Here is a 22,516-nt window from a genome sequence, read left to right on the forward strand (position 1 = left end):
GCTGGGAGCAGTGCTCCTTTGGTTTCAGTGTGAACTGTGCAGCTGATGGGAAGTGGGAGCTCACTGCCTCCCTGTGAAATAAGACATGAAGGTAACCACGAAGTCTGCACAAGGAGTTGGATAAATGAAATATGACTGAGATAAAAGATATAACGAGATGTCAGGCACAATTAACAGTCCCTAAATTCCTTCCTTCAGATCTCATGCTAATGAATTTTTATTTATTTATTTATTTTAAATAATTGAAAGGATAAGCATGTTTAGAAGTGATAGTGTACCTGTTCCACTTGTAGCCATATACCTGTGGTGACACTGGACTTGTTGCAAGCTTGTAGTGCTGTTAGAATCATAATTCTCTCTATTTGGGGAAAAACTTAAATCTTAATAGTTTAAATACTAAATCATCCCACATGTACAGAGCTGCCAAAGGAATTGTAGAAACAAGCCAAAGTATATGCTTTCATTTTCAGCTGTTTAAAGCCTTAATCTAAAATTAATTACATTGGGGGAGTGGGGGTGGGGGTGTTACTACAGAACACTAAAGCTTCAGCACTTGCCAATTTGAAGGTGACTTCTCAAAGAAGAATTTCTTAGGAAGGGTTTCAAGGTCAGTCACACTTACTTTTAACCAAAAAGGAGGCTGCTGAAAAAGACTCTGATCAACAAAACTATTGCTCCTTCACTTTGATTTCATAGTAGAAGACTTTTTCACTTTTTCCTGCTAATTGTTAACCTGAGAAGCTTCATGTCTATGCTCAGAGAGATACGTGACATTTGTGTGTTAAAAATTTTTAAGGTATCAACTCAATTGACAGAACAAACACCTTCCTTCAATAGGCCAAATGGTGGCTGATGTATGCGTAGAGCCATGACAGTCTGAACAGAAGAACCCTACAGTCCTGGGAAAGATGCTGTTTGTTAATTAGGCCTGAGAATTCAACGAAATTTCCATGTATTAACATGGTTCTGGAAGTCAATACTAGTCAATACCAATGTCCAGGCAAGGTGTTCTTGTTGGCTACATTCAGGTGAAGGCCATGTTCTAAGAACCTCTATATAGCATGTTTCTCAAAATTGTTTAACATTTTAACATTTTTTTTCTTTTTCCTTTTTTTTTTTTTTTTTTTTCTTCTCAGAAATTTCTTCTCAGAAGAGTGGTTTGGCATTGGGATATGTTACCCAGGGATGTAGTGGAGTCACTGTCCCTGGAGGTGTTTAAGGAGGGGTAGATGGGATTCTTAGGGATATGATTTATTGGGCAATATTGGTTGTTGGTGGATGGATGGATGAGATAAGGTTGGAGGCTTAATGATGCTATGATTCTATTCTATATCCCAGAGAATTACTTAGAAGGAAGAAATTTGCAGATATCACAGAACAGCAGCTTATTCAGACTCTGTATATTTACAGCTTTCCCCATCAGGAGTTTGCCTCTTTCAATTAAGAGTCAGGAAACATATGAAAAATGCTTTCTCTGCCTCCTGCAAAGATTTGGGTCAGCACAGGAGAGGCAGTGAAAGACAGCTAATGTACATGGGAGGAATTTGATTTGTATTGACTATCACAAGTAGCTTGAGTGCCAATGTGTGATTCAGATGGGAGACTGCCAAACTTCTGTGTCAACATCTCAGTGGCAACAATAAAAAAGAAGGGAGGAGAGACTACCACAGAGAGCAAGCTCTGGAAATAATCCTTCACAGTGTGACTTTGTACATCGTTAGACAAAGAAGGAACAACTAATTGAAGCATTATTTTCTTAACAGAAACTCACATTTTGCTCTCAGTTACATGTCAGCAACTACACCAAAGTAATTGGAATAATACCTCCAGCAGAAGTTGTTCAGATACCATGGTGATGAGTGCTAATAGAGAGACTGGTTAGATAAAGCAAGATGCATAGATGACAGATTGGTTCTGATACATACATTTTAAAAGTCAGAATGATGTTCACCTGTGTTTTCCTTCTGAACCAGGCACTGAAAAGGTTAGCTTTATAAGTCTGCCCAGAGAGATGCTCATTTGTGTGAATATTCTTTTCTGTTCTAATGATTCAAAGATCCAAATTCAGTTTTCTTTGAAGCCAACAGGAATTTTACAAATATAAATTGTGATCTTGGTCATAAAAGCTCATTTGTTACAGGAAATTTAGTCAATATACCTTTCTAGAATGTCTGCTATATCATTAGAAAGACTTTTCTATGAAATACTAAAGTTGTGTAGGCCATAAGTTCTCAGATTTGACTAATGACACCTGGATGCCAATTCTGGAACATGGCTAGAAAATCTGCAGGTAAACCTAACAAGCATGCCTCTAAATGTTTCATTACTATGAATATTTGCTGAAGATTTGTTCCCTAGGCACTAACTACAGAGGATGGAAATTGATTTTAAAAATTCCCTTTTATATTTTCCCAGCTAAAATTCAAATAAAAATAACAAAACTGTTCTTAACTTTGATTTTTCTTTTCTCAAAACATCTGGAAGCATCTATTACTAAGTTTAAATGACTAACTTTGTGATTATTCTATGATAGGCCAAGCTGATATGAACTTTATTCTCCAAACTTTATTTCAGATCTCTGGAGAGTTAAGTTATTACGTCTTGGAGGGAACTGGGCTGATTTGTCCAGAGCAAAAATCTGACTGGTTTATATGCAGTCAAGGCAACCACTGTACGCTTGCCAAAATCTAGATAATCCACTCAAAGGTGGCCTTCCACAGTATACACAAAGTATCTGTGTGAATATCTCTAGGCAGCTTAAAGGGGGCTTATTTGGACCTCAAACATTGAGATTTCTTCTCTGGTGTCCTCTGAAAAAAGGCAGCTCAGCCATCTAGGACAACAGTGCCTCACCTCCTCCTCTCTCCTTCCTACCCTCAGACCTGGTATCTTCTGTCCAGTGTTTACTCAGCAAGGTGTACACTGGCTGATGTATCCTCTGATCTAATGAAGTTTTGCATCTTTCACTAGCAGATTACTTTACAGAATAGAACCTACAAAACTGATGCTGCCAAGAGCATTTGCTTACAACTGCTTGTAAGTCCCAGCCGAGTTGTTCAGCCATTAACGTAACACAATGCTAACCTAGCACTGAAAAACAGCAGTGTGTTGAATTGTGATGATCATCAACCAGTTTCACTTAGAAACCTCCACGGGAAATAATGAAATGCTGTTGTTTCATATAGCTGAATAGTATATCAAAGCTTCATTCAGCACAGAAGTACCAGTGTTCATCCAGAAAATGGAAGTGTAGACCTACACATAAAAGCACGCATGAATTTTTATAAATAACAGCTCAGCTTTATAAGAGTACTTGCCTTTTCTTTTGTGTGTGTGTGGAGTATAGGCTTAAAGTCTCTCCTTGATGGTTTGCAACTGACAACTAAAATTATATGGTCTGACAGACCTCCTGCTTACAATGGAAGGTCAGCTTCCATGTTATTGGGAATTACGCCTTTTATAATCTTTCTTGGTAAGTGTAGGTTTCTTTAGCCTGGTCAGTTAGCGCATTGTAGAACAAGTTCCAGCTGGACATTTCATTCAGGACGCCAATATAAAAGCCTTTTAAATTAGACATGGTGGAAAGCAGATTGTCTCTTTACATACACCGCAAAGCTCATTCAATGCAAGGCTTCAGCAAAAGATAACTGCTACAGGCATCTTCTAGCGATGTCGCATAGGCTAAAGAATTTTATTTCTTCTCCTCCTCAAATTCTATTTTTCTATGATTTTGACTGAACCTTTTAAGCAAACAGCTTTGGCAGTACATAATGCTGAAGTGTGTTGCAAACTGAAGGGGTTTGTGTTCAATATTATGAAATGCTGTGTTTGTTTCTCCTAATATCATAGATACTTCAGTAGAACTAGGAAGGGGTTTGGAATTTGGGTTATTTGAAGCTTCTTTGTGTTATTCCAGTATGTGTTAGGGAGTATCTCCTAAGAAATCCCAGAATAGAGCTGTAGACAGAGAGAGGCACTAAATGGCTTATGTGGAATTGGTCTAAGCACTCTGGCCTTGGACATTACCCTCAAAGTCAATCTTCCTCAAATCGTTTGTGCTGTATAATTTTATCATAGGACCGAAAATTCACAAATTTGGCCTGAGTTCTGCTTTGCAGCTAGAAGCCAGAAGTAATAGCACATTGCTGAATACTAATGGCTTCCCAAGCAAGGAAGCTCCTCCAAGTTTGTGCTAGCTAATGGATACGCTGATAAACAGAGCAAGATGCATTAGTACAGCCAAGCAAGAAGCTTCAAGGCCTTGAACAGAAATGCTCAATTCATTTGTCCTGTTAGCTATATGTCAAGTGTTAATTCCACCTTGGAGGTAACTCAAATACCTCTAAATTCTTGGGCTAGATCTAGGTGAACTCACAGACAAGGCTCACAGGCTCAGGGACAGCACAACCAGACATGATTCCTCTATGCTATTCTTTGTGTTTGCTTCATGTCTGGCTAGTGGATGGAAGAATGCTACTTCCACATTAAATTCATGTAATTTGCTTTCCTTTACATCAGTCTACAAACTGGTACTGCAGTCATGTTTGGCAGTGCTCAGGTACCCAACATACTCCTCTCTGCTCTCTTCCAGGAGGCACAGCTAAATGGAACAGGTTTGTCCCATTTATACAGCAGGTCTTTGTGTGCCAGCTCTGCTTCTTTCAGGTTCGTGTTCCCAGGTGCAGCTGGGGTGTGGGCACTGGTACAGCCCCCAAGCCCTGCTGCAGGAAAGGCAGGCTTTGGCAGATGGACTGGGCAGACAGGTAGGCAGAACTTCAGCTGCTGCGGTTACATTTGTCACCAGATATAAGTCACTATCTTTAGGACTGTTGCACTTAATGTGGGAGACAAATTACAGCAGAAGTTATGAAGCTGTGCATACAGCTCATCTTTCTGCTTCTGACTGATCAAATGCTTGTGCATGAAAGATGGGCCAGCCATACAAAATACCAGCTCCCATTACAGTGATGACACTGGCTTGTCTTCTAACCCAGTTGTCCTGTTTTGACAGCATCTTGACATCTGACAGGCAGCAGCAGATGTCAAGGCCATAGAAGCTTGGCTTCAGTGATCAGTAATTAACAGTAGCCACAGCATCTCTTCCAAGGACACAAAACTTGCTCATCTACAAAGATAAAGAAACGTAGGGCTGGACCTCCTAGCACTGCCTGTGGCTCTCTTTATTATAGGATGGAGCTCATATATTCAGCCATCTACCTGTGGCTGATGGAACACATTCCTGAAGACGATGGATACCATAAAGTGACAGAGAAGTTGTGTGAGAGCTGAATGTCTTGGCTGTGGAGTCATGATATAGCTGGACTGCCAGCCAGGGATGTGACTGAGGGCTGGGTTTCTTTGCACAAGTGGGGAACATCCCTAGTCCCCAGGAGTCTTGGTCCTTGCATCTAGGGGGAGATCAGACACCTCTGACTCCCACTCTCTGCAGAACTGGCTGCTGAAGTGCCTGCAAGTCAGCCTAGCCTGCATGCAGTTGACTTTAGATGGAACATCTGCATGAGGGATGTTTCAATCTGCTTTATCCTCTCTCCTTGCACCTAATCAGCCCTCTTATCTTGGGGGAAATCATTGCAGAGAGGTGTCATGATGTCAGGAGCTTTATGTGCCATCTCGCCCTCCCAGCTGAGCCAGAAGTAGCTTCCCGTCTCAGGCAGACTGGGACATCATCCATCCCATTTTCCACAATGACTGTAATCCTAGCAGTGTTTATTCAAGCATAGCCATGCTACAATTAGAGCCAAGGGCTTTAAACATCCAAATGATGCCATTGGCAGAGCTCATGCTCCAAAAAGTGAACTGCCAGCACCTCCTTTATAATTTGTGCAGCCTTTTCCCAACCGATAATTGAAGTGCCTTAGTGTGGTCTTGAAACTAAGTGGAAGAAAAGGCTTTTTCCAGTCTCACCTCTGACTTCATGTGCTTCCCCAACTCCTTCAGCATACCTGGTCTCTGGGATTTTTAAATAACTAAATGATTGAGCAGACCTTCTTTTTCTTTTGAGGCTTTTAAACTCTCACTCAAGCAGAACAATCTCCTATCTGAGTGCTGGGTGAAGTCCTGAACACTGCCTCCAAAGCCAGAAGAGAAACAGCTTGAATTCCTCTGAAAATTCCTCTCCATACAGCATGTCAAAAAATGCCTCTCCAAATTTGTCTCCTGCTGATGTACAGAAAACCCATCCTGTTCGTGCTGGCACGGCAGCAGCCACCCCCAGGAGGGAACTGCTTTGCAGCCTCCAGTGACTGCTCCAGAAGCATATGCCCTGTTTTAAAGCGTGGATGCTTCCACTGAAATCAAACCAAGCCTTGGCACTTCTGGCTCAGTAAATATGATTTCACCACTAATTCTTTCATGACTAATTATCTTTCTGCTTGCGCCTTTTTTCTTTGAAGGGATTTTTGCTCATGCCGCCAGTATCCCGAGGCTTAAACATAAAAAATATTCCCTGGAAAATGCATGTTAAAGCTAGTTGTTAGCAATCAAATGCAGACAGGCCTTTTTCTTGTCCCAACAAGCCTCTAATGTCTGTTAGCTGACCTGTTTCTGTATTCAAGACATTGCAGCTCCCAGTCCTCATTAATCAGTGGTGAGGAGCAGGGCAGGGCAGGGATGATGCCCATGCAATGCAGCCCCAGCCCAGAGATATCGAGAAACAGGGCTACTGCTGGGTGCAGGATGGTGCTGAGGGAGGAACCTGCCTGCCATCAACTGCTTTGAGCCGAGCAAGAAGTTTGCTGCTGTTTTAGTACAGAATGACTTCCTTTCCTGTGCCATGTTTCAGGGTTTCTGTGTGTTTAGTGTAAACTCATTTTTTCGGAGTGTTGTGTTTAACTTCATCCAAGCTTTATTTATTTATTTATTTTCATTCATTTATTTTCTCAGTTAAAACTCTTAAAACTCTTAGCTTTTTTTTCTTCTTCCTTTTTTTTTTGTTTTCTTTTTTCTTTTTCTTTTTTCCTCCTGTAAGCAAACTGCTTCATGAAACTTCACTTGCTTTCTCAAACTGAGGAAAAGCCAGGGAAATTACTGCTAAAGCAAAGCAGCCATGTTAAATTTCTTGTGGACATGAATTCCGACAGTGAGAAAATTTGAAGAGTATAGAAAAATCAAAGATGAGAAGTCACTGCCTGATCAATTTTGCAGTTGAGCATGGATCATTTAGAATTTGGCAATTTATCCAATTGATACCAAGTATGTATTTTACAAGAACATTATATGTGACAACCTCAGCACAGAACAAATGTAAATGAGCTGGGGCAATATGAGGGTCACTTTATTAAGATATCCCCCTGGGGAATACATTCTGTTCTAGATTTGACCGAAAGCAAGCAGGCAAAGGGCAATTCCCTCTAGATTTGCCAGTGTTTCTGGATTTCCATTCCAGGCATCACCAGGATGGCTTTTATCTATTTAGTTCAGTTGCAGATGCCCACCTACCCCGTGCTCCTGAGCAGCACCAGGAGGCTGACTGGTGTTGGGCTGATGGATATTAGGGTGATACAGACTCAGTGAGTGCTAATTCTTCATTTCTTTGGGACATTAGGAGGTGAATTTGACATTTCTGGTTTGTCATCAGGTTCTCCTAAGCCAAGACAGGAGCATGTGATGACGCTTGTTCTTTCCATTCAGCCAAAGGTAACATAACAATATCCCCAGACCCCAACCACTCTCATAAATTGAGTCATTGTGGCCAGGTCAGATGCAGTTATTTTCTGGAGTCCTGGACATTTACAGCTGCCTGGCAGCGACTTCAAGCACACATGACACCAAGGCCAGTCCAGGCCTAGATCAGCTCAGCGTCTCACAGACACAGCCAGTTCCCCGACAGTCCCACGTGTGCTGCATTTATCCCCCTCGCACCCAGGCTTTGGCTGCAGCCACAGGCTCAGGACTGTCAGCACTGCCGCTTCCAGCCTCCTGCTGCGTGGTGGGCCGGTCTGGGCAACGTGCTCCTCACCTAATTATTTTTTATGTGGTGAGATGGAAACATAAAAAGACAGGTCCTTCTTTAGCATGCAATTAGGGGTCACTTTATATGGGCCATGAAATGTTAATGGAATTTAGCAGCTTATAAGTGTTTTCTAATTGCAAATAATTCATTGTAACTTAATGAATGTCTTGTTTATGCCTGCCATCTACATTCCCACACTTTCTTAGGCTTATCTTAAGGTCCTCCTTGCAGTCCTCATGCAAATTGTGGATGAAAATATTCTTCTGAGGGCAGCAGCGGATTTCAGGGTACATGGACTGCCCTTGGAGTAAGGCTCTTTCCTCCGCCTCAGCAAAACTCTTTCCCTGGGGATTTGGATTCTCCAGAGCTCTGAGTGGAAGCCTTGAGAACACAGAGAACTACAGTATTCTGTACGAGCAGCTGAGTTTAGAGAGAAACAGGAAACATGGGCTTATCAGTGCCTGAATGCAGAAGCCTGGAGGAATAAAAGAAACACACCCCATTCCCAAACTGTTCTACTGCTTTTTCTGTTTTCCTTTTCCTTTTTCATCTTCTTGTTTTAGCCCTGATGGCTCTTTGTTTTAGTCTTGTATTTCTGATGAAATGTGTAGCCCAGACCAACTCTCCTGAGCTAAAGCACTCTATGGTTTTGATGAATCTGGATCTAAACCCTCTCATTCACATCACGCCAATCTCTGGCTCTTTCATTTTGAGCCTGCTGTTCGGTATCTTAAAGATGGGAGCAACAATCTATGCATAGGCACAATGCCTACTGAGTTCACTGGGAGCTGCTTGCACTTGCCCTAGGGTTGCAGAGCTTTCAGTGTTTCCGCTGTTATTTTTGCTGTCTCCCATCACCTTTCTGAAGGTCCTCCCAAACTGGCCTCCCTAACAGTGGTCATCTACAGAGATCCAAAAATCAAATCAGAAAGAGAAAACTAAAATGGAAATGAATGAGGCATGTTGAGTTGAGGCCTACTCAGACCTTTCTGTGTTTGGTTATTTTTCCCCTACAATTTTGCTAAGTCTGTCTGGACACAGGGTTTCCATCCTGGCATTGCAAAACACCCAAGCCCCATCTGTGTGGCAGGGCTGTGCCCCACCACGCTGGGCCTGGGGGCAGGGCCCACCATGGAAGCATTAATTCAGTGCTGTGCTAAAGGCCTCCTGTGGAGCTGAGAGGCCCGTGTACTGCAGAGCTTGCACAGCATCAGGCAGGACAGCCACTTTTTGTAGGCAGGCTGCAAAGAATTAATGTAAAAGCAGGATGTGGCCTTTACATCTGTGATTTCTTTGTTCCTGTCATTAGCCTTTAAACACAACTGACTGTACTTGTGCTTTACCTTCGCATAAAACCAGTGCAGTGGGGAGAAAGGTGAGAGGTAGTGACTGTGCTGCTGGAGCAATTCTTTGACCAAAAGCCTTTGACCAAAATGTGCTTGTGTCTGTCACTTGAATAATGATGTGGCGGTTCAGTGGGGTTGGAGGCTACTAGAATAGCAGGCTGGAGTTTGCCAGAAACTGTTTCTTTTAAACTTCCTTAGTGTGCAACTTCTTGCATGCGGCCTTAGATGTCTTCTGGCCAGGAGTGCCCAGCACTCGCGTCTTTGCCCTCACCCTGGCAGGGCTGTGCCACCAGTTTGTGTTTCTTTTGCCTTCTAAACCGTTTGCTGCAGATTAATCCATAAATAATTCATTGCATGTTGCATTCTGTGCTTAAAAGTTCATCGTGTAGGTGGTGGGTTGTGGGTTTTCTTGGAAGTGACAGTGCTTTTCTCCTTTCTTTTTGCTTTGTTCATGTGTGCGTAGAGCTCTCAGAGCATTCACAGCCTGATGGCTCCACTATAGCTGTTTTTCTATTAGCCTCTTTATGTTAGATGATAGTTATTTTCAAATTTGGTTATTATAGTTTAAGAGGGTTTTGTTGCAAAAAAAACTCTCTTTTGAGATTGGGGTTTATTGAAATAACCAAATGCTTTTGGAAGTTCCTACAACCAACACAGAAATGCACGTTATTCAAAAATGGGCTCCCCCCATCCCCAAACAAGCATGTCTGTGTGCACACACACTCCTCCTACGCAGGCGCTTATTATTTGTCAGACTGCTGATACTGGAAAGCAATGCAAGTTTTTGGGTGTCCAGCTCTCACCCTGCGTTTGGCATTTGGCTGCTGTTGGGATGGTTTGCAAAAGGTTGTGCTTGGGGAGGGGGCACATTTAAATTAACGCAGCCCTTCCTGCGCCCAGCGTTAGCTTTAGCTGTCAGAGCACTGAAACCCATATGAATGTGTCATGTGGGACACAGCGGGGTCACACCCTTAGCTTGCTCCTCCTGAGAGACTTCTTGCTTTCTGTGGGTGTCCTGCTATGGGGCATCCTGTGTTTGCTTGGCTGCATCCCAGATACAACATCATTTTCCAGCATTTGCATATTGTTTCTTTAATCTTTTTTGTTGTTGTTACATTTCCCCAGTCTGGCAAAGCAGATAGAAGAGCTGTAGTCAATGTGTAAAAGCCCACCTTAGTCACGTAGAGCATCCTAAGGCTGACTTGGAGCACTCAGATGCTAAGCTGAAATTGTAGGTAGAGTTTATGGCATGCAATGCAGACATATTTTGCCTGAAAGGGTGCTGAAATAACAAGCAGCACTGGGGCCTTCCTGTCTCCCATCTACTTGGGAGTTGCTGCCATTTATAATACTTGCAGGTGGGTCACAGCCAGGCAGCAGCATGGGCCCAGAGCTGTTGAGGAAGGTGAGGTGGGAACAGGAGCCCCACAAGGGGTCCAGCCCCAGCAGCAGCAGGAAACCAAGCCAAATGAGGTTGTTTGAGAGATTTCAGTGGTGTTTTGTGCTATTCCCTCCCTGCACGCACCCACTGAACAGGGCCAAGCAGATGGTACAGGCATTCCTCAGTGAGGAGGCAGTGGTGTGTGTTCTGCCTGCACTGCGATGTTTCTTTTGAGACTGAAAGCAGAGGCTAGAAGTAGGGGAAAAAATGTCCCTGTAGGTGTGAAGGGGAAAATACCACAGCTGGTGTTACACAAGCTTGGTTGTATGATGGCCTGAAGCAGAGCTGTTATGTGAAGGCCTATTCACAAACCCCAATTGTGAAAAGTGCAGATCATATCAGTAATGTTTATTACAATAGCCTGATAGTGTGAATCACATATTTAAAGACTACCTACACTCTGCTTTTTATTCGGGAATGACTGCAGGAAAAAAAGCCAAGTTTCAGCTACTGGCCAGACTTCTTGCTTTTTCTCTATTAAATGAGGCCATATAATTTTCCTCTGGGATACATTTGGCACCGGAGCTATTTAGGTCTGAACCCTCATCACTAAATTCAAGAGGATTTTTCTGCTCAGTTTAAGGACAGAAGAAGCAAGGTCACAGCACCGGAGAAAAGCTGTTAAAACAGATAGTTCTCATCACTGATTTTTGGACTCTGTTCATAAAAATAAAAATAATCGCCCTGATTTAACAACTGAACTTCCATAGCAGAAACTTGTCTGTACTAGATGTAGATGAAAAATACAAAAATCCAGCTGCACATAAAATTTTAAAATGTTGAAGTTGTTATCATTTTACAGAGTATGAAATGGATTCATTTGGACTCAATGGTTCTTTTCTGCTTTTGTGATTTTTTTTTTGTTTGGTTGATTCATCTTTTCTGCTAGCTAGGAAAAAAAAAAAGAAGAAAGAAAGAATGAATTACCTATAGGGATAGAAAGGAAAGAAAGTAAGAATCAGGAAGTACTTCTTAAAAACGGAAAGGCAAAAAATCTGGGAAGAAATTGCATTTTGATAATTTTCCAGGGAGTGGATTTCACAAAATGAAACCTGTTTTTAACCAAAGCTTTCCAGGCTTTCAAAACCACTTAAAATATCATTGATACTGAGTACCACCACTTAGCATTTCTAATGTAGGGGCACTGCAAATGCTGCTGCTAAGGCTGAATTTCATAACTCCTCCCTGCATAAATCGCAACACATGTGAGGCAGCCGAGGAGGAGTTTGCTGGTGCTGGTGAAGGAGGCAGCCATTGCCTGCTGTGGCAGTGCTGGCTGCATCTCCTGCTGGTGCTGTGCAGTCCCCAGCAGCATGGTGCTGAAATGGGGTTAACTTATGAATCATTTCGTTGTCAATTTGCTAGAAATTGCAAACTCAGGCCAAGAATGACACCTGAAGTTCAGCTGAAATATGTTTTTTTTTTTCTTTATTTTTAAATATTTTTGTTTTTGTTATTTGTTTGTTTAAAACTGCAAACAGTCCAAAACCCAGAGAGCAAAAGACTGTGTGTGTCCGCCCAACAGACCTGTGTGAACTTATTTGAAGCCTGGTAAACAGTACCTCTCCCAAATGGTAAACACGTATCCCTGCAGCCTGGACTCTGGCAGTATCTCAGCTGTGATGACTGGGCTCACGCTCTGTGCATTTGGAAGGCACGCACGTCTTTTCAGCCGGACTGAATTCTTGCTATTCGTTCAGCTAATGAGCCTCAATCAATGTTCTCATTTACCGACAAAATCCATGGTGAACAAGTTCATATTTAAAATCCAGCTCCTGCAAAATGCCCTCACAAGTGATTGCCTGGCATGTGCAGAGTCACCCTGAGCATCTGATTAGTTAGCCAATTAAAATAGAACTGATGGATCATTAAAGCAACCAGTTGGTCCAAGCTGCTTTTTTTTTTTTTTCCCCAATTTATTTTTATTTATTTATTTTCAGGCAGACTTGAGCTCGTGCTCCCCACAGTGTGCGCAGGCAGGGGCTTGTTCCTGGATGTGTGCACCTGGCTCTGGTCCCCCCTAGCCTGTGGAAACCCCAGGGTGCTGCTGGTTTGGAGCACGAGCATCACCGGTTCCACCAAGAAGCGATCCTCGCTGAGACGTTTGTGGTGCTCAGGCAGGATCTCAGTGCCCACAGCACTGCTTGGCTGAGACACTCCTACTGTACAACAAGGGCAAAGCTCAACCAAACTGTAAATAAGCAAGATGGTAACTCAACTTTCCCCATAATTTCTTCCTCTACAGCATGTTTTGGTGTGAATATATCCAGTGACTTGAAGCTGTGAAACAGATCACTCGTATGAAGCAGTCTGGCACATCCTATGGACACACAGATACATGCAGACAATACAGACATATCTTACAAACACATCCTAACCATACCCTACAGACAAATGAGTGTTTGAAGTCTAAATCTTATTTGTCAAGCTCGTAGAAACAAAAAAACTCAACATCTCTTTCCTTCTTAACAATCATTATTTTATTAATATATTTTACAAGATTGCAGTTGAAATCATTTAAATACAAATTTTTTTTTTTTTATACAGAAAGTGTAATAAAGTTAAAATAGTTCCTTGTGTAATTCATAGCATTATTGCAATGCTTACAAAATTTTGCATAGAGTGTGCAAGGATTGATGTTATTTGATACAAAAAAGCTTTATATTTTCCCACACAACCACACACATACATAAATTAAAAAGAAAAAAGCCAAACAAATCTGAATTTCTTAATGAGAACTATGATAAGACTTTAAATTCATTTCGTCCTGTTTACAATATCAAGGTCATTGGTGGTTATCAGAGTAGAGGTCAGACAAGGTATTTTAACCATCACAGATGAAAACTGCCATAGCATATGGGTCATGCCTTTATGCTACTGTTGTAGATGAGTGGGGATTTGCTTCAACTCACACTGAATGTTGTTCTGCTGTTGGGTCTAATTACGTGGAGCATGTGTTGGGTTAATATCAGCAACTCTATTGGCATTCGTGCACAAGGAAACTAATTTGATAAGGGGTGGGCAAAAACTAAAATAAATTAAAATAAAAAATCAAACGGATCTGAGTCAGATCCAGCAGGTCAATCCCTTCCCTGCACCCAGAGTACTGCACAGTGCAGATCCAGATCAAGATCTGGCTCATGGCTCAGGAAAAGCTCTGATCTAGGGAGAAATCTGGGTGTGAGTGCTATCAACCAAGCCCTTCTTTGATAAACACCGGGTGTGATAATTGCTCAGATCTGCTCTTTATGAGGCTTCTGGAGTGCTCTCACTCTGCTGAGCAAGGGCAGGATTTGTTACTCCTAACTTCTGTGCTCTCTCTGAAAACCCACAGGAGGGGACAAGAAAGCAAATTCCTCCTGCAGTGTATGCTCTGCAGAAGCCACTCCACACACAGTGCAGCCCCAACCTAACATGCATGGGAGCAGCAGAGCCCCAGAGCCCTGGTGAAACCTCCTGCTGCATGTACTGCCCACAAAATCACCTGGCTGGAGCATGGATTGTGGTGGTTTAGACAGGGTACTCAAACCTTCAGGGGGAAACCCTCAGTATAGGTTACCTGTGAGTTATGCGGAGCCCCATCCTGATTTACACCAGCTACAGAGTCAAGAGCCTGTCCTGTGAAAGCTTCTGCACTGCTCCAGCCCAGCCTTGCAAGGCAGGCACCGTTCCTTGCTGCTGTTTCTAGTGCAGAGGACCTGGCAATGGGACGGAGATCAATGAGAAAGGGCAAGGCCAGCCCTCAGCCTCCCCACCTCGCAGGCTGCCCAAGGGCAGGCAGCCTACCAGGGGCATCCCCTGGATGCCTTCAAGGTGATCAAGGCCTTGTTAAAACAGCAACCAATAACCACCACCATAATTTATACCACTTAGACTGAATGTACACATCCATCTGTAAAATCATTAGCATTGCCAAAGTGTTTCATTAGCTGCTACATCAAAAATAGCACTGGTAGTGAGCGCGCAAACCCAGAGGAGGACCCAAATGAAAACAAAATTAGCAGGCTCTTGCTTAGTGGAGCAGCTAACTCCCTGCTCTGCAGGCGGCTATCCTGGGAGAAATCTCGCTGTAGTGTTGGGGGTGGTGGTGTTTGCAGCTAAGTAAGTGTGGGAGAAACTCTAACAGCAACATTTTTTCAACTATAATCCAGCCTTCGGTAAAAATAGAACCACCCACAAATAATTATTCTTCTGCTCTCCAGCGTAAGCCTGCCTCAAGATGTTTCAAGGACTCCGTTATGAGGAAATCTTTAAAAGAACAAAGAAACTACATTGCTTTAGAAAGCGATAATGCATTTAGCTGTAGGCAGGCTTCAGAAAGCTTTATTTCCTATCAGTGGTTAAGCCTTTAGTATGGGGCAAAAATGTGAAAGAACAATACAATTCTAAATTCTTGCTACATGCAAAGATGCACATGACCTATGCATTGGAATGGGCCTATTCCTGTCATAGCGAAAGTGTTAGAAATAGTGAGACTTTCTATTTGGGATGGACCTGATGAAAGGCTCCAACATGTCCTTTTAATCTTAGAAAAAAAAAAAAAAAGAAGCCATTTTTACTAAGGCTGCAGGTTTTTATCTAAAGCATTTGAGAGCAGGAAACAATGTAAATGCAATACTTCTGCACAAATTTTTCTTTCTGACATTTTCTCTTGCAGGCAGAAAGATTCGACAAACTACATATTGCTTCACAGTGGACACATCCTTCCTACTTTTAAGTACTGGTTAAAAGCTAACAAAACTCACCCTGTCCATGGAGATGAGTGGCCCCAAAGGAAATGTGGCTTCATCTGACCAGGCAGCCCACTGCTACTGATTTACCAGTGGCAGAAGATCCTAGCCACCACAGACGTCGAGCTGTAATAAGGTGAGACATTTCCTGGAAGTGACACCAGAGCCAACTTTCCTGCAGGAATTACACTTGTAGCAAATTAATTTTTAAGGGACTCACATCTCTAGTTTAAAGTGACTTGGATAGGAAATCTCAGTGGTACACTATGGTTATACTTTCTTGTTCACTTCAGAAAAAAATCCTGCAGCTTTAAAATATCCATGTTTTCCTGCATAAAGAAAGCGTGTCACTTTTCACAAGGGCACAATGCAATTCAAGTGGCAGGACAAGAGAGTTTTAAATGATAAAGCCTCAGGGCTGTATGTGCATAACCATGTGCTTCTCAACCACAGTAGATTTAAAAGCTTTCTAAATACAAGCTATTCACTATAATTTCCATCCAAGCCCCAAGCCATTGTGGTTATTGTGGACGGAAACAACACCCTAGCAATCTTATCCAGCCCAGGCTGTAAGTGCTTTCAGTGACAGCAATTCCACTGTGCACTAGGAAAGATCAAACATAATTGCTACCATATTTAGTAAAATGGATGTTATTAATTTAAAGTATAATAGTGTAAACAGACAAAGAAGTTTGCTGCATTACCATGATTAGGGTGATGTCTCTTGCCATTTCTTCCCTCTCCCTCCTACCTGCCTTCTTTAATTTACTCTGCTCCTGCTTGAATAATCTCATCAGCACCACATCAGTGTTTAACCCTGCTCCAATCACAGCCATAAACTTGGCTGCATCAGCGGTGAAAACATCGCAACTGCCATGGAGAATTTACCCAAAAGGCCTACATTTCACCTTAGTGCTACTGCTTCATGCTTGATGCTTGCTGATTTTGGTCTTTGGAGGCATGAGAAGCTGAGATGGCATTTGGGGACCGCAGCCACCTGAACACAGCCCCATGTGTGTGGCACAACACCGGCTACCAAAACATTACACAGCAATTTCAGAACTGATGGAAAAGCTTAAAACAGGGAAAAAGGAAATGTTACTGTGATTGCATTCCTCAGCAACAACAGCAATGAGAATAAAGAAGCTGCTGTGTTCAGATTTGAAAAACACCAATCTCCTGATTGCCAGAGCTTGACAGGAATGCTCCCTGCATCTGCTCAGGTGATTTCAGGTGATTTCTGGGTGATGACATTTCCAAATTTAAAATGTCAGCTATTAAAAAACAAAACAAAGCAAAACAAACAAACAAAAAAAACCCCACCAACAACGCACAAAAAAAAACACACAGAAAAAGAAAAACACACACACAAAAAAACCCAACAGCTCCTAACTTTCTTATTTTTACTACATGCACTTTAAAATGAAATCATTAAATCATTACAACACAGTTATTCTTCTTCACCAAGCAGGGTATTAAGAATTCTTAAGACTGAAGATTCAGATGGCTTTACAGGCGCCATCCTTCTCTTGCTCATGTCCTCCCTGAAACAGAGCCCGAGAGCCCCATGCCTGCCTGCCCTTGAGAAATCCACAAAGCCCCCCTGCCAAAACCTACCAGCATCCCTCACTGGCTGATGCTCAAGTGCAGGAAAGTGCAAAGCCAGTAATATTTCCTCAGTTTATTTATACTTTTAGCCTGGGAGCATGTCTTTTTTTTTTTTTTTGGCTATTTCTGCATGTTTCAATTTTCCGGTAACCTTACCCTCTGTATACATTTAAAGAACTTCACTTTATTTCCTTTCCTCCCTGTTAAGGAAATTAAAGTTTTCCTGCCACGGTATTCTCTCAAATGCAGCTATGCAATAAACCTGTATTTCTCCTGGCCAGTTCCAAAAAGCACCATTAAAGTTAATGCATTTCAGGCATGAGGGCAACCAGAGAAGGGATTAATTTCTGTAAGTCTTTGGTCTTTGTCTCACTGTCTTTTGCAATGTGAAACTTAAAGCCATAAGAGCAAATAGAAAGAAAATTGTATGTGAGCATGTGTATATATATATGTGCATGTGTGCATGTATTTTATGACAACAAAAGTTAATTTCCTTTAAAATCGTCTGTCACTGCAAGCCAAGTGTGATGCAAACTGACTGGACATCTTCAGAAGTTCCATAGGAATTGCTCCTTAGTCTTGAAACAATTTCTAGGGAGGGTTTTCTTGACATCATTTTGCTGTACCACATATTACAGATGGTATTTTTAGGCTTATGCCTTAAACGTCTTTGCTTGTGCATTACGATATTTATAATTGAGGGAAAAAAAAACAAAAAAGAAACATAACTCTTAAAATACAGATGTTTGACAAGACATGACTGAGAGAAACAAATAAAAATCACTCCTGCACATGCTTAGTTTTCTAAAAATGTATACCTAGGAGAGGCCTTACACCTATTTAAGTAGTTACTGGCTTTCCCCTTTCAAGGACTTCCTTTAGTGTTAACATTTCTTTTTACTCTAAAGCTGCCCATTTCACTGACTACTGGGTAAGATTCTTCTTACAAGAGTAAAAACAAAACAAAACAACAAAATAAAACAAAACAACAACAACAAAAAAAACCAACAAACCCAAATACATGGAGAATGGATACAGTTGTACAATTGGTATTAGGATCTCTTTTTTTTCTAATGGCAAAGTCTTTTTGCTTTAACCCTCCCCACATCTACAAAGAAGGGTCATACATGACATATGGCTCAGGTACTGGAATACAAGTAAGCACTGACAGCCATTTTCCCGACTGTGTACTGCAGTGTAGCATTTAAAGCAAATTTAACAAGGTCCCAAAGCCCTGTAAAATCAAGAACTACAACACATAAAAGCATTTATCATTAACTGGTTGCCTAAGGTATGTTGACGTTGGTATCACAGTCCCTTGATCAGCATTTCAATGTTTTTAATGCACATAGCTGCAATGCAGGATTGCACACAGTGCAGAGTCAGAGGTCAGCTCCACAGCCACCGAAATAGCTGGCAGTGTCTCCATTGGCATCAGTGCCACGAATTTTCACCCATCAAGCTCCTGCTGTAGCTCAGGCTGTGAAGTCATTGGGGTCTCTTCCACTGAGCTTGGTATAAACAAATTCACCATCCACCCCAGCCTTGCCTTAGTGTTGAGAGGTAAAACTAAACTCTGATTTGAGATAAATGACATCTCCCCTAATAGCAAATGCTCAATTGAACAAAATTGCAGGCCCAATTCATAAAGAAATACACAAATCACTGTTGTTTTTTTTGGCATTTATCAATGGCAGGTAGAGCATATGTACAAAATGCCAGGCAGGGAGGTTGCAACATGGATGAACTCAAGGAAAACCAACCCATAAAGTAAAGCAAATGTGAGTGGACTCCAGGCAAGGCAGGAGGAACAGGGAGACTCATGCATCTGCCTCTTGGAACAGGTGAGGTGGCCACTCCACCACTGCCCCCAGCAAACAAACTATGAAACATGAGATAGCTGGATGTGTTTGCATGCTGCTTCTTAAATAAAGTGCCTTTTTTTCCCCTGGGATCTCAGACCTGCAGTCCTGTTTGCTCTGGCTTGCCACTCACAGAACAACAGGGGATGAGTCATGAGGCCAGGGCAAGAATGGGCATCATCATCCAAACCGTGGTCTTAATACTCAAGTGGGGCTTAGATGGTTTTCAAGTCTCCATATAGGTTCGATCTCTTTAGCAACACAGCATATCATGTTATGCTCTTTAAGATGGGAACATGATTGTAAAATATATCTAAGTAACCAGAACTCCTTTACACAGGCATAATTAAAGTCATGTCCAAGAAGATTTCTGCAGAAAATGGTACTTTGTAGTGATGGCACGGATGTCTAAGGCTGTTCCCTAACAGCTCCCCCATAGAAATTCATACCAAAATAAATGGCTGAATGTCCTCAGGCAGTTTCATAGCGTTCCTAATACGAGAAGGTGATAACCTTGTCCAAGAGCTCAGCTGAGAAGACCAACCACTCAGAACGAAATTGCTGGGAAAGCAGTGCTCAGTACAGCAGCTAAATGGTGTGTGGGGATGAGGACTGAGCCAGCAGACTCCTGGGAGCAGAGCATGGAGATCAGAAGGCAGCATCCCTGGTGGATCAGTCCTTGTGTTCAGCCCCATGTTTCTCACTAGCACTGACACCCCCATGGAAGGGAAAGTTAATGCAACTCGTTTTCTGTAGAGGATACTCTTCCTGCAGCAGCTGTCTTCACAACCACTCAAGTGCTTGTGCATGCAGGATTTGTTTATGAATTGGGCCATGCTTGCTATAAGGTTTATGATCAGTATTAAATGAAACAGGGAAAAAAATCTACAGTAAATGTAGGACTATGAATGGGACTCCTGTTGTGGTCCCAGAGGTAACGTACACAGTATTTTGCTGTATATAATATGTTAAAAATAAAATAAAATAAAAAATCGGTATCATTCTTGGTGCCCCTACAGTCTAAATGCATTTCATTAACATCTAAGTTGCATAACCAGATCCCAAGACACCCTCCTTTCCCTCCCCCCAGATGAACTAGTTTTAGTAACAAGATAAATATGATGTGCTTCTCCTTGCTGAGTGCATTGACTTAAGGCATAGGCACAATTCCCCTCTTTGAACAGAGATGGTATAGTCCTGTGTCCCAATACAATTGTTATCCTGGGTGACCCTTTGCATTCGAACATTGACTCAAGACATAATAATTACAGGAATCATTCATTAACAAATAGTTTGAATTCATTCATTGATCTGAAAGCATCACTGAAATAAATGTAAATCACTCAATACTCTTTCAGGAATAAATTTTATGGGAATGTTGCTTTGTTAGGCAACAACATCTAATCCAAAGTTCATAGAAATCTTCCAATTGAGTCCAGCCAATTTTGGATTAGGCCAGAATAGATCATTTAAGAAAAATAAATAAATAAATCAAACCCTGGTACTCTCCAGACCATACGAAAATGTGTGGAAATATGTAAAAAAAAAAAAAAAAAGAAAGAAAAAAAAAAAAAGGAAAGGGCTAAGTTACTTCTAAAAATTATTTTCAGCTACATTTTATCTTGAAAATTGCTTGAGGAATACCAGCTTTGCTTAGATATGACTAGGGATGGGCACAGATCTGTCATATTTGCATACAAGGTAATATTTTCAATAGCATCTCAGTGACTTAGAAACCTTACGGTCCTTGTGAGATTTACTGTGACTTGAGCACCTTTGTGATAATTAGTTCATTGTTTTTCAAGGATTTTTGCATGCAAAATGGATGCAGTTATGGGTCAGAATTCAAAAATCTGGGCTCTTCTCAGTAATTTTCAAAATTTCAACAAGGGAAATTATGTTACTGGATCAGGTGCATGTTTTATCCAGTAAGGAAAAATGAACCCATGAAGAGACTCAACCACAGAGTTTTTTGAACTCAAATTCCAGATGAACCACCATCCAAAGCCTTTGCTTTCCAGTAATCTGAATTTGTCACCATCTTTATAGATTCTTGAAAAAAATAATAATCTGTTACATTGTCAGCGTCTCTGATATTTGCAATCTCTGCAAAATTTATGTGATCTTGGACTGCATATCCTGAATAGAAGGATGACAAAAATTCTGGTATAACATTCATATTATACATCCAATTTGTAGGAACTTCTATGTTTCTATGGAGAGAGTAGGCAATTTTCTCTGTTTCTGTAGGTATTGGTAGGTAATGTCCAAATCTTAAATCTTACCTTCACAAGGTACATCGGGTCTTTTCAAATTTGAAGGTGGTAATAGAGAGCACGAAGGGTGATCCAGGACACCTGTTAACTAAAGAGGTTCAAGGCTTTTCTATTTTAGTCCAACCTTCACTTTTTTTTTTTTTTTTCTTTTTCTTTTTTTCCCGTCAAGAACTAAATACAAGGCTAGTTCTGTTAGCACAGAGATGACTTTAGGTTAAGGTTAGAGCTTTTGAGTCACACCTGAATAGCACAAGGCATCCACTGCAGGTGAAGGCAAGAATCGAATCTTTTCATCAAATGCTCACTCCAGCAAGAAGATCAGGACTTTCCTACTGGCCAGGTAGAATCCATCTCTCCCAACAGGGAGTCATGCTTCAGGTGAAAATTAAAGAGTGTAGTTTAACCGCAGGTATCTTGGATCACTCTAGGCAACCAGCACAGCACATGTGGACATTTTGTTTTTCTCATGTCACTGATTTAATGGTGCAAAAATAATCAGAGATGCTACTCTCCCCTTTGTATGTTGGTGGGTCTACATTTGGTTCCAGGGTCTTGACCAGCCAGCAATCCCATTGCTCTTAGAAGATGATCAAAAACAAGGGGTGATCATTAGACTATGTAATTACAAAAGGGTCCAGGGGAGCATCAAGTCTAATTCAGTAGATCGTACCAGTAAATTTTGGTGGGGGAAAGAGAAATGCTACAGAAATGTAACAGGGTCACCCTGGGATTCCTTGTACTGAAACATCATTTTACACAGAGGATATATATAATTTTATATATATATTTTATATATATATATTCACACACACGCGCGCGCACACAAAAAAAGTCTTTGATAGGCTTTCTGTGTTCTAGTAAAAATAGTTGGCAGCTGCAATCTGCGAGACCAGAATTAGCTTTTGTGCTGCCTGCAATGCCCCACTGCAAATTGTCTCTCAAAGGCAGACGCTTGTATTTATCTGGCAGGTCGAGCTAGAGCCTGCCTGAGACAGAAATAACCTCCCATTGGGACACACACAGAGCTCGTAGATTTTTTGCCTGGACCCTGCAGAAGAGGAAGATCCTTGAGGCAAGTTAGGTAGTTTGATTTTTGCAGAATTCAATGTTATCTGAAGTTGGAGAAGGAGAGAGAGAAAAAAAAGAGAGAGAATTAGTGAAATCTCTGTTACTGCTGTTAATTTAGATCTTGTGTTTAAGGAAGCATCCTTTGGACAACTGGGCTGCTACAGAAACTTGGCAGGGAAATGTGTGAAGCTGGGGAAAGTCTGATATAAATCT

The 22,516-nt window shown here is 41.6% G+C and overlaps 1 protein-coding gene across 6 annotated transcripts in view; it reads right to left on the reverse strand.

Annotated features, from left to right (window-relative positions):
• Positions 1-13,646: 13,646 nt before the first annotated feature.
• SGCD (sarcoglycan delta) overlaps positions 13,647-22,516 on the reverse strand; it is a 293,057-nt gene continuing 284,187 nt past the window's right edge. For 5 of the 6 annotated variants that reach the window (XM_082771715.1, XM_082771717.1, XM_082771716.1 and 2 more), the window contains one exon: positions 13,647-22,347. In XM_082771715.1, coding sequence (XP_082627841.1) covers positions 22,174-22,347 — 174 coding nt within the window. In that variant the 3' untranslated portion in view covers positions 13,647-22,173. The remainder of the gene's footprint in view (positions 22,348-22,516) is intronic. The other variant, XR_014318478.1, reaches the window with a different exon arrangement.

The sequence above is a fragment of the Aythya marila genome, assembly GCF_965140915.1.
Source record: "Aythya marila genome assembly, chromosome: 14".
Lineage (NCBI taxonomy): Eukaryota > Metazoa > Chordata > Aves > Anseriformes > Anatidae > Aythya > Aythya marila.